The sequence below is a fragment of the Schistosoma mansoni genome, chromosome W, assembly GCF_000237925.1.
Source record: "Schistosoma mansoni strain Puerto Rico chromosome W, complete genome".
In the NCBI taxonomy this organism is placed as follows: domain Eukaryota; kingdom Metazoa; phylum Platyhelminthes; class Trematoda; order Strigeidida; family Schistosomatidae; genus Schistosoma; species Schistosoma mansoni.
Genome location: NC_031502.1, coordinates 570,276 through 588,518, shown reverse-complemented (window position 1 = coordinate 588,518; position 18,243 = coordinate 570,276). Strand labels below are relative to the sequence as shown.

Genomic DNA, 18,243 nt, shown 5'->3' with positions numbered 1-18,243 from the left:
CACTCAGAGTGGGTCCGATCTTTATTCTACGTACTTAGATTTGGGCAGCTAGTATTAACAAGAAACATGGCTCAAGATTGACTAAATAAGCCTATACCTGGTCATTTTAAGATTCCCATGAAGTACTTAGGGGTAAATAACATCAGAGCGGACGATTGTTTATACCTGGTAACTGGGTTGAACTAAGTTTGAAATACTTGCCACAAAAAACTAGATTAATAGAATTGACTAAACTATCTCATGTGATTAACCATATCGAAGGTGAGTATGGTAACTTTCTATTGAGTGACAAATCCCCAAGGTAGACGAAATCTGCTTTGAAACTTCACACTACAGTAATATCAAGACGGTATGTCTAGACAAAAACCAGTGACCTGAACTCTAGAAGACGGTGAAGAGATCTTGGTGGTCTTGAATACGTTCAAATTACGCCAACCGTCTTCATAAATAAAACCAACAATCTACTCTAGATGCTCTCTCTATTTGGTGCAAACTCCAATATTATATCAGTGTATTTATACCGATATGCCCCCGAATCTCCTGGTACGCCAGACGGTGGAAAGAGCCCACACACCCTCACGAAATGCTTTCATATGGCTACGCGTATATAACCACTTTCGGGAAACCCTATTTACTGCCTTTTCGCAGAGAGGTTGTTGTCTAAGAAATAGAGGAAAATTGAATATCCGGCGCGTAAACAGGATTCACCTAGGGAAGTTGGAAAACCTTGATTTTTGAACCAACGGAACACACGGACTCCAGAATTCCAAGGGAACAAATGGCGTATAAGCTACCATGGGACTGCATCTCCTAACGTTGCACCACTGCCTTGTGGATAAGACCTGTGCCGAAGGTTCGAGCTGTGGCCCTCTAAGGAAACCACCTGTTTTGTCTTAGGCATTCGGACAGCGTCTCAGCCCAAACACAAACTGACTGACTACTTTGTGTACGGCACATATTTCGGTGCCTCTTCGTACCGATGTTTGTGTTTAAATAAATAAACTAAATCTGTACCGATAACTGAGACCTGGACGAATTACTCATTGGATTCTTTCCCCCTCAAAACTGTCACCTTTTTATTATTAAATGTAAATCGGTAACCATACACATGTTTATCAAGTCATACTTGAGTTACACCGCCTGCAAGGTTTAACGGTACTACCGTGGAGGGTTGGAAAATGGCCCATAACTCAACAACTAAAACCGGATCTCCCAGCCACCAAACAAATGATGTATCTTCACAAAAAATTTGTCAGCTTTTTATAAGATCCAAGTACTTTTTAATTACAGGATGGCATTGAAGGATATCTTAAACTGTACAAAATATGGATTCTTTGATATTTTCATCCATGGATCACAATGTCAGGTAATAGGGTGTACAAATTTAAGGAAAAGAGGAGGGTTGTTAGAGTGAGGGCTTTGATTCTTCATATACACACTAATTCTATTCTTTGAAATCTAGTCTGGACAGTCGAGTAGTTCACTTACTCCCTACACAACACCTAATACATTAACTCGTACTCCATCACTGAGAGCCACGAGCAGTAAACTGTTACACAAGCCCGCTGCATTGCTAAATTTGGCTTACAGACTATCCTTATCTCAGAGGAATGTAAATATACTTCATACTGCTTAGATATATCAAAGCAGCTAAACAAAGTATGACTAATATGATTGTCTACGCTTTAATATATAAGTCAGGTCAGATACTCAGAAATAACTGAGTTTATTTTAGATAGGAAGTAAAGATCGGTATGATGGAAGACGAAGCATCCCTTAAAAGCCATGATCGGTTCTAGACATTTGTGCTAAGACAACACTTTTCGGTGAGAGATACGGACAAGAAACCAAACAATGAACACAGTTCTGGGAGCATAAGAACACAGTGCCAAACCTAATGAAAGTAGGACTAATTCATATTAAGACAGGACAGATATTGCAGAAACTTACGTTGGTAGTTCGTCCGAAAAGACGTTTACTTGGTCCAAAGTCAACAATTCCTGCTGACTTGACTAAAACATAAGTATATTTGTAATAGCAACATATACGACTTAGGCTATTTACATATATTATAGAAAAGTAAACAAACTTTGAGAAACAAACATCACTACGAACCAAAAAATACGTGCAACCCGCCACTTTAAACGATTTTGGTTTTTCGAAAGGATAGTAACTGTATTGGCCGATTCTAACAAATACGATCAGATACATATGATGGGTCTCCATTTCGGCTGCTCAGAAAATAAATTATGGACGGAAGGTATTATCTGTTTATAAAATCCCCACAAGTGAAACGAGTAGTTTTAGGAGTTACGAAATACGTAAGAATACTTCCATGGGAAAAAGTAATTACGCCTTCGAGCTAAAACATCCTGCCGAAAGCAGGCTTTGGAATGCCAAATGGTTATATGCGCCGGCTTTAATGGAAAATTAGCATCATATGGACTGAGAACCCTATTTTTAATTGGACGTTGGTCGTCACTGGGATTTCTTACTGCACACGACTTTACGTACTATAAATCAGTCTGTTCCTCAAACAGTCCCCAAACCTTTCAAACAACTTAAATTCACGAAAAATCTCACTCTTTGAAGGTTGAAATTCAGAGCATTCTACTGAGAGAAGTGCAGACAAATAAGTTGTGACGGTACATACTGCAAGTTCAAACAACAAGAAACCGGTTCACAAATGCACCGAGAGATGATAAACTCCATTATCAGATCAGGCTGATCAAAAATTTTGTCCCCAATCTAAAAATTGTATTTTTACGTGCAGCTTCTCCTCGACAAACCTAGGCCGAAGTCTACTGGTTGTGTGGGTTATAATGACCTAACTAACAACGACTGTGTTGCCTCAAATCACCTAGCAAAACAGTGTTTTCAGACGTTTCAACTTTAGTGGTAAATAAATCTCCCAAATCAATAGCTCTGTAAGTGTTCGACATTGGATGCTGACCACATTAGTATTAATGGACTCACTTAGCTGAAGGCGCTCGGTCATGCATCTGAACCAGACCACGATTTGGAACAGCGTGCTCAACGTCTCCTGAGATCACTAGTCAGTTTAGGTCAGTTACTTCTCGATATATTGATAATCTGTCAAATGTATCTTCGAATCCTCTCGCTTCTGACCTTTGATTTCACTGGATGGGCGCGATTCAATCATAGGTGTTACTGATAAAGTGTTATCAAATTACAATACCTGTGGTATCTTCACAACCGTCACCTCCAACTTACTTTGGCGATGGCTTCACTTGCAATTCAACAAAAATTTTAGGATTAAACCTAAGTATTTGGTCGGCATGTGAGATACTGCAACATCTGAATAAGGACACTTCTTCCGGTCTGGGTATGAGTTATCCTGTTATATCGAGAGAAGCGGCTTCAGTCTAGGCAATACTCCCTAGTGATTTGTTCTCACGTTCACTAATTCAAAGCTGTGTCTCAAAGTTCTAGGAGCTAACACACTTCACATTCAGTTTCTAAGGAGGAAGACACAATGAGCCTTCAAAGTTATTGGCCGCTAGCACTTGAAATACCTCCAAAGGGTACAGAATCCCTAAAATAGTCGGCATGGACGACTTGTTGTTACGTGCAGACTGACTTTATCACAGGCACACAGTTTCTGGAACTGACAGCTCTGTAGCGCCGCCATAGTGGTTGAACTGGAGGCATAGAGCACCATCCTCGATCGCAAGGAGAAAGTGGATGTGGCACTCCTGTGGTGTATACCACCCACGTTGATAGACATAGGTAGTATGTAGCACCAATAGGAAGCGAAATACATGCCTACAGAAGATTAGGAAGATTCAAGTAATGAAAGCAGAAAGCGAAATAGAAAAGAATTATAACAACAACGGAGTTGTAAAAATGATGGAAGATGTGCAGATGATATATCTAATGAGTGGTTCCAATATTTCACGAAAGTACTTTGTAATCTGGTATTTAGAAAGAAATTGCTTATGCACTCCGATTTTCCGTTTACTACACACACTGATTTCCCCAGAGCTCTTGACAGGGTCAGGCACACATATTGTATCAATAAGCTGAAGCCGATAGGTATCACTTCATTATAACAGACTGGTTTTTGCTATGAGTAAACGACTTTGTAACAACTTAAGTTGACTGGTTGACATTTGGCCGCAAACGTCTGAGTAAATGTCAAAACATTATAGCTCAAGTAGTCATTCACCTATTTAATTTGTACAGACATTATATTTCCAACTGGTTCTATATTGAATGTTAAAAAGCCTTGCGTGTTTGAAAAGACAACCTCGCGCTCCACTGAACCCATCCACTACTAGTGTGGTTTCTTCTTCTGGCATAATGAGGGGTACTTACCGAAGCGAAATTGGCGATCCCTATTTCGGACGAAAATTTAAATTCTGTTTTACCTGTTGTTGTTATTAATACTATCATTATTCGCCTAATCGTTGAAGTAAAACCTCTGATTATCGCTAACACAAATTTCGCACCTACATATTTATTATTTTTTTGTCGCAAAGTATTTGTGTTGTAATCACTATTTTACCCCGTTCATATTATTATTATTATATTATATTACTATATTGGTCATATACCACTCGTTGAACTCAATCCTAAGTGAAAGGATGGAGGATAAATGTAATTTGTCACCGGTGTAAGATCCATTTTGAAGGTGAAAATCCCTCCATGTATACCTCTGCAACTTCTTCTTTATATTTTCTTTATTTGTACATTATTGTTAATCTTTTTGATGCCAATTAAGACTGTAATGTTTAATTTCGTAATAGTTTTCTCAGTTTTTCTATCGCTTTCATTGAGTTTCTATATTTCTTCTGGAAGTGTATCTAAGTTGTTTTAATTGATATTATTCTGTCGGCTGCCATATTGATTGTTCCATCTTTGACCGTGTTGCTTGATATGACTGGGATCGTACATTTTGGTTGTTAATTGGAGCACTTTCCCAGAATTGGAAACTTTCTGTGTTATAAAGCAACATTTGGAACGCATTCCTTACTTGATCTATCCAGGAAGGATAGAATAACACTTATTTTTTGGAGCATTCGATTATTTGGGATCAATTGTTGGTTGAATAATTGTGTGGTAATATTTGTTTAGAACCGTTGCTACCCAATCACTTTGTTCTGATTTCGATTGTGGTCCGCGTGTCTTTACTTTTACTCGACAGTTATTCAACAGCCAAACGTAGTTGGATCTAGAGTTTGGATCTTCAACCGGTAGAGATAGGCAGTGTTATGACTATGAAAGTCGGACTCCCAGAATTTGACCATAGTGATCTTGAGTTGTGGTTCGCTTAACTGGAGCATTATTTCGTGTGACACGATATTAAGTCTGAGGGTGTTCTCTATCGAGATTTATACTCTGTCTTTCCAATTTCAGTCACCAGTGAATTCCGCGACTTGATTTTAAGTCCACCACACACTATTTTAAGACTAGAGATAATGAATCGTCTATCTTCATCCGACAGCCAAAGAATCCAAAGGCTTTTCCTAGGAGAAACATTAGGTGGTAAGCCGCGATCACAGTTTTTACTCCACCTCCAAGTCTTGGGGGGCGACAACACAGTAGGTGAAGCATTCCTAAAACAAGAATGGATACAAGCTCTCCCATATCCAGCACTGTAAAGATACACGAGACCCTGACACCCCAATATCTCATTTAGCGCGTGTAGCAGATAGAATAGTGGAAAGAGATCACCCAACTAGATGACGTACGGTACATGATACACAGAAAGATTAGTATAATTATGGTCTACTTCTTTACTAGTACTGCTCTAATAATATACCTAATCCTAAACTTGTAGATTTGTCATGATGTGACTGCCTAATCTATAAGATCTTAAAGTGGAAATCACATCATTGTCCACACTAACTCGTTCTATCGTGATCAAGAATATATGATGTAGAACACACCTAGGCTGAAGATAGAACAATAAATTTAATATCAATAGAAAAGTTGTTACACAAGAATAACCACTCATGCAAGGTCAACCAATTGAATCTCAAGTGAATATTCCCACTTTCTCTATTTTTAATCTTCTCTTAGCGTTAATTGTTGAACATGCATTTTGCACGCTATCTCATCTTCAGCTTTGGTGATTATGGGGTTAGGACCAATACTACTACAGATTCTGCCATAGCATAATTCATTGTGAGTGTTAAAAGTCTCACTGAGGCTGTCGCATAGATGCAAATAGGTCAAAGAAACGGGAGCAGGTCACCACAGCAATGGAAATCCAAGTCACAGACTAGGTCACAAACACCCAGACTGTCTGGACGGCTCTGATGGTATCATTGGAAGTTTGGTGTTAAATCAAGTAGGTTCAGTAAACCATGTGCCTAGTCTAAACAGACTCCTAATAATGTGGGAAACGAATAGCCTCTACCGAAGTTGCGATGACTGAGAAGGGGTGTCTAAACAATCGTTTGTTTTATGTCAGAGATAGAAATTCAGACTTGCACTCTTTGATAGGTATTAGTGCTGCCCTTTGTAACATTCCTCAGAACCAAACTGAGCTGTATCTAGAAACTTACCCAGTTATACTTCAGGCTGCTAACAAGGCTAAAATCGCTACGTTTGGGCAGAAAACTTCGACACTAGATTTGGGATTCAGGAGGCGATTCCTCTTGGTATTTACCACAGCCAATTTAGATCTGGCAATACTGGGAGTGGAAGTTTCAGAAAGACATGAATTTGTAGTTGACACTGAAAGAAAATTCTAGTTAAACAAAAGATAAAAAAGTCAAGTCATTTCTTTCAATTTGATGCGAATTCCGCCAGTAACAACTGCTAAATTTTAGGATACACTGGCAGAATTTCTAAGCCTAATCAAACCGAATCCTCAGCCTCCCAAAAGTAAACTAAAGGTAATTCATACGATCGAAACTGAAGGCGCACTTGTGTATGCCAGGCAAGCTTAAAGTCACTAGAGACGAATTCGGCCACATGTTACAGCTGGATATTATCCGTCCTATAGCCAGTGGGCATCCCCCTTGCATATGATCCCAAAGAAAAGTGAAGGCGACTGGAGACCGTACAGAGATTACAGATCCCTCAACTATCGGACAGTATCAGACATGTACCCAACACCCCATATCCAAGATTTTACAAACTGCTTACAGGGTAAGAACATACTTACTGAAGTCGACTTGGTAAAGGCATATCACAATATCCTAGCAGCTGAGGAAGATATCCCTAAGACAGCTATCGCTACATCTTCTGGACTACTAGAGTTTGCACACACGCTATTCAGTCTGAAAAACGCGGCAGCAGCGGTTCAAAGATCTATGGACAACTTACTTCGGGATACGCCTTTTGAACAGGGGTATATAGAAGGTTTGTTAATTGCCAGCTCGAATTCAAAGTCACACGAACAGCACGTGAGAGCAGTGTTAAATCGGCTAAATGAGAATGGAATCTACATATATCAGAGTGTGTTTTCAGTGTTCAAACTCCAGAATTTCTCGGACACGCAATAAGCCCAGAGAGGATCACAGTGGTCAAAGAAGAAGTGGGAAATATCAAGCAATACCTAACACCAATTTCTCTAACACAACCTAGAGTTTTTCTGGGTTTGGTTAACTTTAATCGTAGATTCACACGTAGTTGTGCACAATTAATGCAACCTTTGACAGATTCCTCTAAAGGAAAACCAAAATAATCTGAGTTGACTTCTGACGTTGTTCAGGCTGTTAAATAGCTAAAGAATAAGCTGGCTCAAGCATCTACGTTGACACATCCGAATCCCCATACCCCACTCTCTTTGATGGTGGATTCTTTGAAGGAAGCAGTGGGTTGTTTCCACAACAAACTGGTTGAAAACGCCTGGAAACCGACCACGCTCTTCTCAAAAAGACTCGCTGTAGCGGAGACGAGATATTCTACATTCGCACGAGAACTTCTCGCAGTCTGCCTAACCATTAGACATTTCCGACACATGTTGGAAGGCAGGGAAGTCATAGTTTATGCGGGTTATAAACCACTAATTAATTCATTAGAATCTAGAGCCGTTAAATATTCTCCTTGAGAGGTCCGACACCTTGACTAGATATCACAGTTCATCAGTGATATCCTATATGTCAAAGGTCGGGACAATCAGGCCGCAGATGCATTATCTCTGCTAGAAATGAAAATAGCACTACAGACTACAGTAAATTTCGAGGCGTTGAGACAACCAGAAAGAGGACCAAGAACAGCAAAATCTAATTACAGTAAAGAACTCTACTGTGAAACTAAGACAGCTACTATCACCATCATCGGTAATCCACTACTACTGGATATCAAAGTCCGTCAAATAAAAATGTCTTCTATTCCTCCTACAAGCATTAGAACCGTTCAAAACTCTTGACTTTATTAGTACAGAAAGGTAGCAAAACAAATGAATGTACTATAAACTGATGTGTAGTTATGATAATCATACAGTAACTCTACACGAATCGCTTTATGGTGGATTCGACATGGTTAATAAGGGCCTTCGAGCAGTCCGCGTCTAAGGAATGAAGCTTCGTCCGCACTTCTTTGGGGTAATAATCAAAATCAAAATTATCGACGAAATATATAATGTTTAACAATCAAATCAAATCCACACTTCTTCTTTATGTGTGCCGAAACCTTTCCGAAGTATTTTTGGTCCCCTCGAAATTGATCATAAGTCTTGATTCCAACGCGTGTAACACTATCGCCGACCTATCCCCAAGTTTCTTCAGATCATACTAGGATTTGGGAACATTTTTCAAGCAAAGTTTATGCTCCTTAAACGTCACAATCAACTGTCTGGAAGTTTCTCTCATATAAGCTGTACAGTAATCATGACAGTTGATCTCATAGACAACATTCTGTTGTTCTTCTTTCGGAAACACATTATTAACTTTCACTAATGCTGACCTTATAGTGTCAACAGCCCGAAAACTCATTCTCGTATAGTGTTTGTTCAGAATCTTTCTGATTTCTTGCGATGTGTCTCTACGGTACGAGGGGACCACAATGGCCTCCCAGTCTTTCGGTATACACTATGACTTGGTTTTTCTTTCATTTCTAATAATGTTTATTAAAAACTCTTCGGGATAAATGTTAGTTCTAAGCCTAGACAAAATTTCCTTCATTTCAGCCTGTTGGTCTTCCTTTTCTCTAATGAGACTAATACTCCTGTTGATCAAATTTATTACAACTGTAACTTTCGTACAATACGCCTGGGCGGAACCGTAATCTACTTTTCTGAATAAATTTACTTTCAACTTGTTATTGTGTCTTCCTTGAACCGAACAATCAGGAAAGGCTAGTTTGTGGTCATTGGACTCTAGTTCCTTGGTTAGCTTGGTGCCCTCCGGAATTTTGCGACCTTGTAATATCCTGCATGCTAAGCGCCGTTGACAATTTAGTCAAACAATTAAAACCAAAGCTTCGCACTTCATTTATGAACCCATTATCTAACTTCCGCCTGATCAGATGATGATGTTTGCGAAACACATACCTCGCTTAATCTCGTTTGTATTTGCCGACTCAACTCGCATTAGTAAATAATGGAACGAAATAAGCCAAATGAGAGAACGATTCCTAAGTAAATATATGTCATACACTTGTTGACTCAGATAGACCATTAAAGCAAAGAACTGGACAGGAGATGGCAAATGCGTCAACTAAAAATGTTACTCGTTATAAGCGTCGATATGGCCCAAAATTTACAATGCATAGTGTGATAAAGAAACAGGTATAATATAAGATGACAAATATATAGACATATACATTAGCGTACACAAAACGTATCAGTGTAGAAATACAAAGACATCGATGTAAGAGACATATAAACCAGAGGTCAGAATGTCATGGGAAAGGAATAGAATTATTAGAAAGATAAAAATGACCCAAAGACCACATTCTATATGAAGTATTAGGATCATTTTGAAAGCTAAAATGAGTCAAATGCGTAACGAAACGACATTCTACATACCGCATATGGTTACCTGGCCGAAAACGTAGTTTAGACCATTTGAACAGTGCTTTTGGAGCTGAAGGATCTACTTTTACTAGAGCTATGAAGCCTCACGGTGAAAACAGATTTCTGGGAAATCACCAAACTGATACTTCTTTGGCTGTCAGAACAACAGCTAGTACAAGTACGTGGGTTTCTAGACAGTTTGGAATAATATGGGATACCAGGAGGACTACTGAAGTTGCTGCGGAAATGAGGAGATACGACCCGGTGGTGTTTGGAACGAGTGAAACTGAACGTACGCGAGCCGGACAGAATAAAACTGGATTCATGAGAGCTGTTGAGTTATGGCCAGGAAGATGCCTAGCATACTGATGCTCTTCAAAGGGTCACAAAAAACGCTGAATGAATGGAAATCTCATGGATTCTGGATCATCTAATAATTGTTTAAAACAACGAAGGGCATATAACAAATGTTATCCAGTACTATGTGCTCGCGAATTTCGGCAGCAGAAATGATAGTAGAATATGTTTTCGTAAATTCCTCTATGTATTTTTGTCGTGCTGACTCATCAGGAAGATGTGTAACGAGTGACCTTGACTTTGTAGTGACATTTTGAATTCGGACTCTAGAGTCGCGTTTGTTTCTCTCGAGATGAATCCCATCATCATTGATGATGTAGCCGATTCTTTATTCAAGCTACGGATGTATCCGTATTTTGATATCGCTAATTACATTTTGATGAGTATATCCGTAAAAGAAGATACTCCTCAGTCAGGTATGTACTTAACTTCATGTATTATGCGTAGGCTCTGTAAGTTTTTCGAGACGTCACCCGTTTTCGTGCTGGTTAGCCACTATGCTTATGTGTTTTGGAGGGGCCATCCTTTCCAACTTCATCACAGGGTCACCCCTATTCGAGTGTTTTGATGACACAATCTCCGTTTTAACGGCTACCGTCGTATGGTATGTTTTTACTATGTCTATCATTTTTCTTAGGTATCTCATAAATTATTTCCCATTTGATCTTCTGTATCGATTTTGCAAAATACTTCCTGTTCGACTACTGGTGTGCTCATTAAAGGAGGTTCAGAGGGCGAAGAAGATTTTCATTGGTGTACATCATGGTCTTCATCTGTTTCCACAATCGCCTGTGATGTGTGTTCTCCTAGGTCTTTTGAAGGGTGAGTATTGCAAGCTGAATGATACATCTTTATATCCAAACCGATATTTGTAGGTGTTGGTAGTCTGTATATGCGTCCTGTTTCGAATTATGTCTTGGGTATCTGGGATCGGAAAAGCAATCCATTTATAATCGTCAACTTGTGAGTCAGGTCTTATTTTAAGTGTTTATCAAGTCGGACTTACGTTGGAAACTTCTTGGTTCTGTACGCGAAGCTGACTCTAGCCATTTAAATAATACGGACTCTGTTAAATGGCTTTTAGCATAGCATACATAGACAATTCAATACACACTTAACTAAACACCAACTTTTTAATGTGTAACCTGAAACCAATATAGACTGCCCAATTCATTCCTGCCTTACTTCCACGATTGTTAGTGAGGCGCATATGATCAAACTAATAACCATCTTAGCCATTACAGACTGCCCTTAGTAGACTTGGATTTTGCGTAGAAACTGAAAAACAATGGGGAAGTTTGTTTACTTCGTTTTTCCCTGGTTAGTCCTAGCAAAGTTTTAATCCATCGTTTATTTTTCTGCGTAAAAACCTGGAATGTGTATTTTAAAGGACTGATGGTAAGTCTGGAGTAGGTTTTCGGAATCCCGTTAGGTGCCTATCACATTGTTTGGCTGGATGACCTTTCATAGGTTGCTGAAGAAGTTCAGGGTTTATGTGGCACCTTTGTTCAGTAGTGTGCTTTTAAAAGGAAATGGGGTTCACTTCTGTTTAGTTCGCCTTTCTATTATTTCATCCACATTAGTTAACCAGTCATAGTAAGTGCACCTGCTTCACTGCAGTTGATTCTAAACAGTTTCGTCCAACGTCACCCGCTATTGGTTATGACAGATATACGGACCCCACTCATGTAGTGTGCACCTATCAACACAACTCAATCCGACATTCAAATACTTCATGTACTGATAATACGTCTTGGCTTGTCCTCTAACTTTCAATCCCCATTGGGATTTTGTAAACACGTCTTTTGTTGACTGTTTAGGTAAATGTATGCTGTACTGACGATATTGGACGACTTATCAGCCGGTCAGGAAAGTGTTTTCAGCTATTTAGCGATTTATAATGAAAATAATAAATTCAAACGGACAAACATCTTTGAAATGATTAGTTAACATGTACATAGTCAACTATTGATTTCAGTAAGCGAGAAAAGGTTAGGCCTAAGAACTAGCAGTTGAGTTAGGGTTAGGGATTAAGATTCGGATTCTCAAAATTGATAACCAGCTATAATACGAAAACGCTTTGCAGCCTTATAGATGTACGAATTTTGTGTAAAAGTTTAAGAGGCATTTTAAATTTGACTAAGTCGTCCATAGGTTATGGCACCACCAAACACACACCCTTGATCATTTCCTAAGTCACATAAATTACGCTGAACGAGTAATTATCGTTTCAAGCGGGTGTTTTTGTTCTAATAATTTAGCTTACATAAAAGGTCACATTCACTGTATGATGGTATAACAGATACGTCCATCGAATTTTTAAAGCATCTTAAGGTATGAACAAACCATACTTAATTCATAATAAGATACAGGCGATCCTCCACTGCTTCTTGAATTTTACACATCCGAAAGGCTCTGTATTGACTGTGATTGGTTTGTTAGTATAGTATACTTTTACCACAGTGCAACACTACATTGACCTCAACTACCATTCAGTTCACAACTCAGTGTTAACTAATAACTGACTGCATGTTTTAAATAGTTCAAAAATGTTGAGTATGAATGGATGCTGTTATTTATTAAAGTGATATGCGACCCCAAAAGTCATAGTGCCGCGTAAGTCATTTATACAGACAGATTATTCATGTCTGCAAAATGCAAGGATTTAGGATGGTGTTGACTACCCATAAATCTTCGGAAGTTGCGAATAATGTCTTGTATGTGCTGAACTAAATGATTCGTGTGTACACTTTTCGAAAGTCAAATTATCAGCCTTAATTAGTGTGAGTAATGAAAAGTAAGAGCTGAATAAAGTAATTTATAATCAGGGAAAGTAACTCATTGTATTTTACTTTGAAAAATGAAGGTTGCTCCACATCGGTTTGTTTAGTAAATTTTCGATCAGTTGACAACGGATTCAAACTACTTTGCTCACTAGGCTTAGCAATGAAGTGGGATCCTTACCTTTAACTTATTCTTTATGACTAGTAAAGTATTGTGCCATCGTGGTGTAAAGTTTGGGTTATTATTGATGTAATACTTCAACAGGCTTAAAACCATATGCTCTTCCACTAATAATGTTTGTTTTTTATTCTTTTGTTATCAAACTGATCTTTACATAGTTGGAAATAAAATCAGAAAACAATATATTTGATATTCCTTGATTGTATCGTTGAAATAGACAATTAAACTGCAGCTATTTATCTTTAAGGGTTTTCAAGTATTATTACCAAGTTTTAACTTAATAATTTTATATAAATTGAGCTTTCAGTGAATTGTTCATAGTAAAGTAATACATTTATAACATTCCAGTGAGTAAGCAAATTGAATTTCTGACATTTCACAACAAGCAACTTTTCCAGGGAATAAATAAACGTGTCGACACAATTTTCTACTCATTGGGATATTACAAATATGTTATTATTTGAAAGGTTTTGTTACTCCCTGTTTATTAGCCTTTCTTGGCCTATTTCGTTCTTGCATATCCTAATACGTCTATTCCTATTAATTTCCCCCGTTATTACAAAACATAGCAATTTTTAAACCGAACTCATTCTAGCACTTATTGCAATCATCAACCAGAGACCGGGTTCAAGGTTATTTATCAACCGACCAGGTAGCAACCAGTCATCCACGAATATAAATATTCACTATATATTGAGTCTAAATTCTACCACTAATACATAAGTTGGAAATTTAAGTGGATTGATAAACTAGTTTTATTTCTCATCGTCGTATGTTCTTATCGTAGCAAACATTGAACAAGTTGACTGATTTTTTTCATCAAACCGTGACTTTGATTATCCTGGCTGTTGAAAGAAAGCCACCCACTCTCCCTAATATACAGTGATGAAGCCACGTAGCATGATAATGCATAGTGTTGATTTCAAAAATTAAAAATAGCTTCTGGAGAGCTATCCAGTCATTCAACTGTGCATGAACCAAAACTTAATGGGCTGCCGGATAATTTAAAGGCATGTTACATTCATGTTTGGACGTATGTATGGCATCGTGATTACATAATATATCACTATTGACTATATGTGTGTTCAAAAAAGAACAACTAGCTGTACTCTGTTGTTTTTGTTTTGCCTATATCCCATCTACTATTCATCCTTTTTTTTCAATAATATAGGTGCAGGTTATTGTGAGATGAAATTAATACAGCGTCTTGTTCGTGGTGTATGGCTACCAGCAACTAATGAATTCCTCCATCCCACTTTGTAAGATTTAGTTTCTCTAAACAACGCATGAATTTCTGCATGGATCTACATGAAATGGAAAATGTGTTAGCTCTTAGTAGTTTATAGTTTATTCCTCTTGGTTTTTTAGATAGTATTTAATTATTTCTATTTTGTTTTTCTGTCAATAATATGTTTTAGCACTACAAAAATTTCGTTGCTTGCCGCTATCGCATATTATTGTCATCATTTGGATATAATACCGTTACCGGAAAATCAATTATTCCTGGTCATAATGGTTTTGTTTGTTTACCTCAGGTAAGCTGATAACGTTCATAGTTCATTGTTTGAAATTTAAGGCAAGTATAATTCATTTTGTGTATTTTTTCTAGCGTGAAATCCTCACTCTCTCCCTGTATTGTGTTTTTGGAAAACCTTGTTTTTAACCATTTTTTCTTGTTTGATTAATATTTATGATTATAGAAAAGCACAGCAGAGGTCAAATGGTATGTTGGTGAATGAATAAAACATTCACATACAATTGTTCAGTTTTGAACTGATATGGTTGACATTAATCCATTCTCTAAATTCCAATTTTTTCAGTATGGGGATTTGGAAAATTGTAGTATTTTAACAGTTGGAATCATGAGTCGGTCTAAGCTAGACCACCATTCAAAGCCTTGACGGTCGTTTCTTCCTAGTATGGGACTCTTTAGCAGTGCGCATCCACTATCCCACACTCAGGACTCGAACCTAGGACCTTCGGTCTCGCGCGTGAACCATTAACCTCTAGGTCACTGGGCCGTCATCCAACGGTGTTAATGTCTGATTTCAATAGACCTATGGTCTTTTACAACTCTTCATCCATTGTCTGATATGGATAACTGTCTCACATCTGACACGGATTGGACTCCAGTGCTTCCAGGTTTTCAATGGTGGTCCAGCCTAGATCGACTTGTGAATTCAATTGCTCGAATTTTTAGCTATTGTAAACCACTGCAAAATTTGACCCTTTTTAGTTTGTTAACCTGTTAAAAAAGGGATTCAGTAATCTTTATGAAGTCCACATTTTTAAAAGTTGTTTATAGTTTAGCTTCACCACAATCGTCTAATATATCAAATTGCTTTAATCGAAGGCTTGTTACCCATGTGACTGACTTGTTTGTTCTTTTTCTTTCGGAATGGTTCATATGATCTTAATTGTATCTAATAATGAATCTTTCAAACTCTTCATATTTTTAAATGTTCCATATCTATCCAAAGTGTCTAGAAACTCACTATTTATTTTAAAAAGTGAGTTGAGTTGTCGAATATCTTGGATATATTCATCGTATGAATATATAATTACAATCAGACGGGGTTTTTTTGTGGAGATTTAGTATTTTCATAGTTGAAAGCGTAAGTCAATTGAAGCTAGACCACTAGGGAAAACTTGGAAGTACTGGACGACCGTTTCGTCCTATCGTGAGACTCCTCAGCAGTGCGCATCCACGACCTCGCTTTAAACTATGAAAATATAATTACAATGTTGAATTTTACTTGACAGATATTATTGTAGCGAATGAACACTCAGATGGAGATAACCATTTTATTATATACCATAAAATTACAGAGTGCTTTCGTAAAATATGAGGACCATACATTAAATGCATTATTTGCACATCTTCCATCAGTTGTATTTGATGTGATTCCTGATTCTTTCACTTTCGCTGTTATTATAATTCTTTTCTAGTTCCCTTTCTGTTTTTCTCAATCTTCTGCAGGCATGCATTCCATTTCCGATTGGTGCTATATACTACTTATACCTGTCAACATAAGTAGCATACACCATATTGTTATTATTTGTTTATTTAAACACATAAATATTGGTACAAGGAAGCACCAAATACATATGCGCCACACAAATCTCATTTGATTTGTGTGAGGGCTGTGATACTGCCCAGGTGCCCAAACTGAAGCAGGTGGTTTTCTTAGGGGGCCGCACCCGGAGCCTTTGACATAAAGGTCTGATCCACAAGGCAGCGGAGCATCGTGAGGAGATGCAGTCTCATGGTAGCCGGTGACCAACGATTGATTCATACGCCATTTGTTCCTTCAGGATCCTGGAGCCGATGTGCACCATTAGTTTGGAATCAGGATTTTCCAACTCCCCTAGGTGGACGCGCCGTGTCCATCAACCCGGTTAAAGTGCCAGACATTCGCTTTTCGTCCTCTGAATTTCGTAAACAACAGTAATGTCACGAGGAGGTAGGCAGTGAGTAGGACTTCCCTGTCAGAGGCAATATACGCGTGGTCATGTGAGAGTATTTGGAGAGGGAGAGCGGACTCTCCCCACTCTCGACCGTACCAGGGCATTTTGGGGCACATATTTTCAAAATTTAAAGTAAAAGATAAATATAGTGGTATTATTGTAAATGGTTCTAAAAAAATTTTTCATTTTCAATAGCTTAAGTATTCATTTCAGTGTTTTAATTTCCAAAGTTATTGCTTTTAAAAAGACTTGTAACATTATACCTATGTCTTCAAAAACACGTATGAAGTTCTATAGCAGTTATTTGTTTAAAGTTTTAATGTCAATATCATTTACCGGTCGTTTTGAACTGTGTAATGAATATCTAATGAAATAACAGAAGTTTGATCCAATGACTGGATTGTTTCAAGTATTTAATGCTTAATGATGATCGTTTAGTCTAATACATTCAAAAGTATGTGAATTAAAACTTTATATGGCAAGTTCAATTGCGTATGTGATTTGCAAGCGTACTCTGTGATATATTTTTTCCTACTTACATTATCTAGTTCTTATCTGATTGATTAAAAGACGTGCATGATCGTTGTAGTAATCTTAAAGTATATGTATACTCCTTCATTTTCAGAATCACTATGATTCTATTGGGCTTAAAAGATCCATTTGTACCGTTTGAGAATGCTGTTTGTAAGCTGTTGTTTGGTGGTACTGTCGATGCTATTCGTAGTGCTTTTGAACGTAGTCGTAGTAAGGCATCTGAAGCTACACCTTCAAATTTGTCAAATGTTAGCGGAACAACCTCATCATCATCAACTGCCAATATGACTGGAAATGCAAATTTCTCTTCCACTGGTACTGGAACAGGACAAAGCAATCAAGGTTTACCTAATAGTAATGCAAACAGTTTCAATTCAAGTGGTCTACGCGATGCTGCCAATCGTCAAACACCATCTTCAGGTGATAAAAAACGTGATTAATATCATAATAAACAAAATATTTTGTAGACTTACCTGTTTTGTCTATCACCTTTAAATGCTTCTTTCTTCAAAGGGAATATTATTCATATTCCAAAATTCATACCTTAGTTGGGTATGCTATGTAAATTAGATCTCTTCTTTCTATATGTTCATGCATTTATCCATCAATGTTTACATAATGAGCAAAGTACGTTTCAAACAACTATTGTTTTATGCTTCTTCTTCTATACTTTAAATCTTATAGTTCCACAATTTGTTTTACCTCTTTTCTTGTATTATGGAATGAAAATACAAATCAATTAAGTGTAGTGAATATAAACTCCTACGTGTACGTTCCACTGTGTTTTATCTTTGTTTTTCTTCTACACTTCTTCGCCATTTTACACTAGTTTTCTGTAATGTTGAATTTTTATTTTACAAACTGACCTATTCTTTTTTTTTGATGTGGGTTTGTCCTCTGAGCTGGATGGTTTGGTCGGGGGGCTTTCTTCGTTCCGAAGGACGATGGGAGCTCCACCAACAAACCATAGATCGGAAGGGGGGCTC

General features: G+C 37.8%; 2 protein-coding genes across 2 annotated transcripts; both read left to right on the top strand.

The window, feature by feature from the left end:
* Nucleotides 1-6,395: 6,395 nt before the first annotated feature.
* Nucleotides 6,396-6,722, top strand: Smp_133870 (family A2 unassigned peptidase (A02 family); the record flags this gene model as incomplete). The annotated part of the gene is made up of 1 exon (XM_018799862.1): nucleotides 6,396-6,722. The coding sequence occupies one exon, from the start codon at nucleotides 6,396-6,398 to the stop codon at nucleotides 6,720-6,722; it is 327 nt and encodes a 108-aa protein (XP_018653733.1).
* A 3,861-nt stretch (nucleotides 6,723-10,583) lies between these two features.
* On the top strand, nucleotides 10,584-17,697 carry Smp_021600 (hypothetical protein; the record flags this gene model as incomplete). The annotated part of the gene is made up of 6 exons (XM_018799861.1): nucleotides 10,584-10,707; nucleotides 10,739-10,895; nucleotides 10,929-11,113; nucleotides 11,167-11,254; nucleotides 14,674-14,790; nucleotides 17,349-17,697. The coding sequence occupies 6 exons, from the start codon at nucleotides 10,584-10,586 to the stop codon at nucleotides 17,695-17,697; spliced, it is 1,020 nt and encodes a 339-aa protein (XP_018653732.1).
* Between the last annotated feature and the right edge of the window lie 546 nt (nucleotides 17,698-18,243).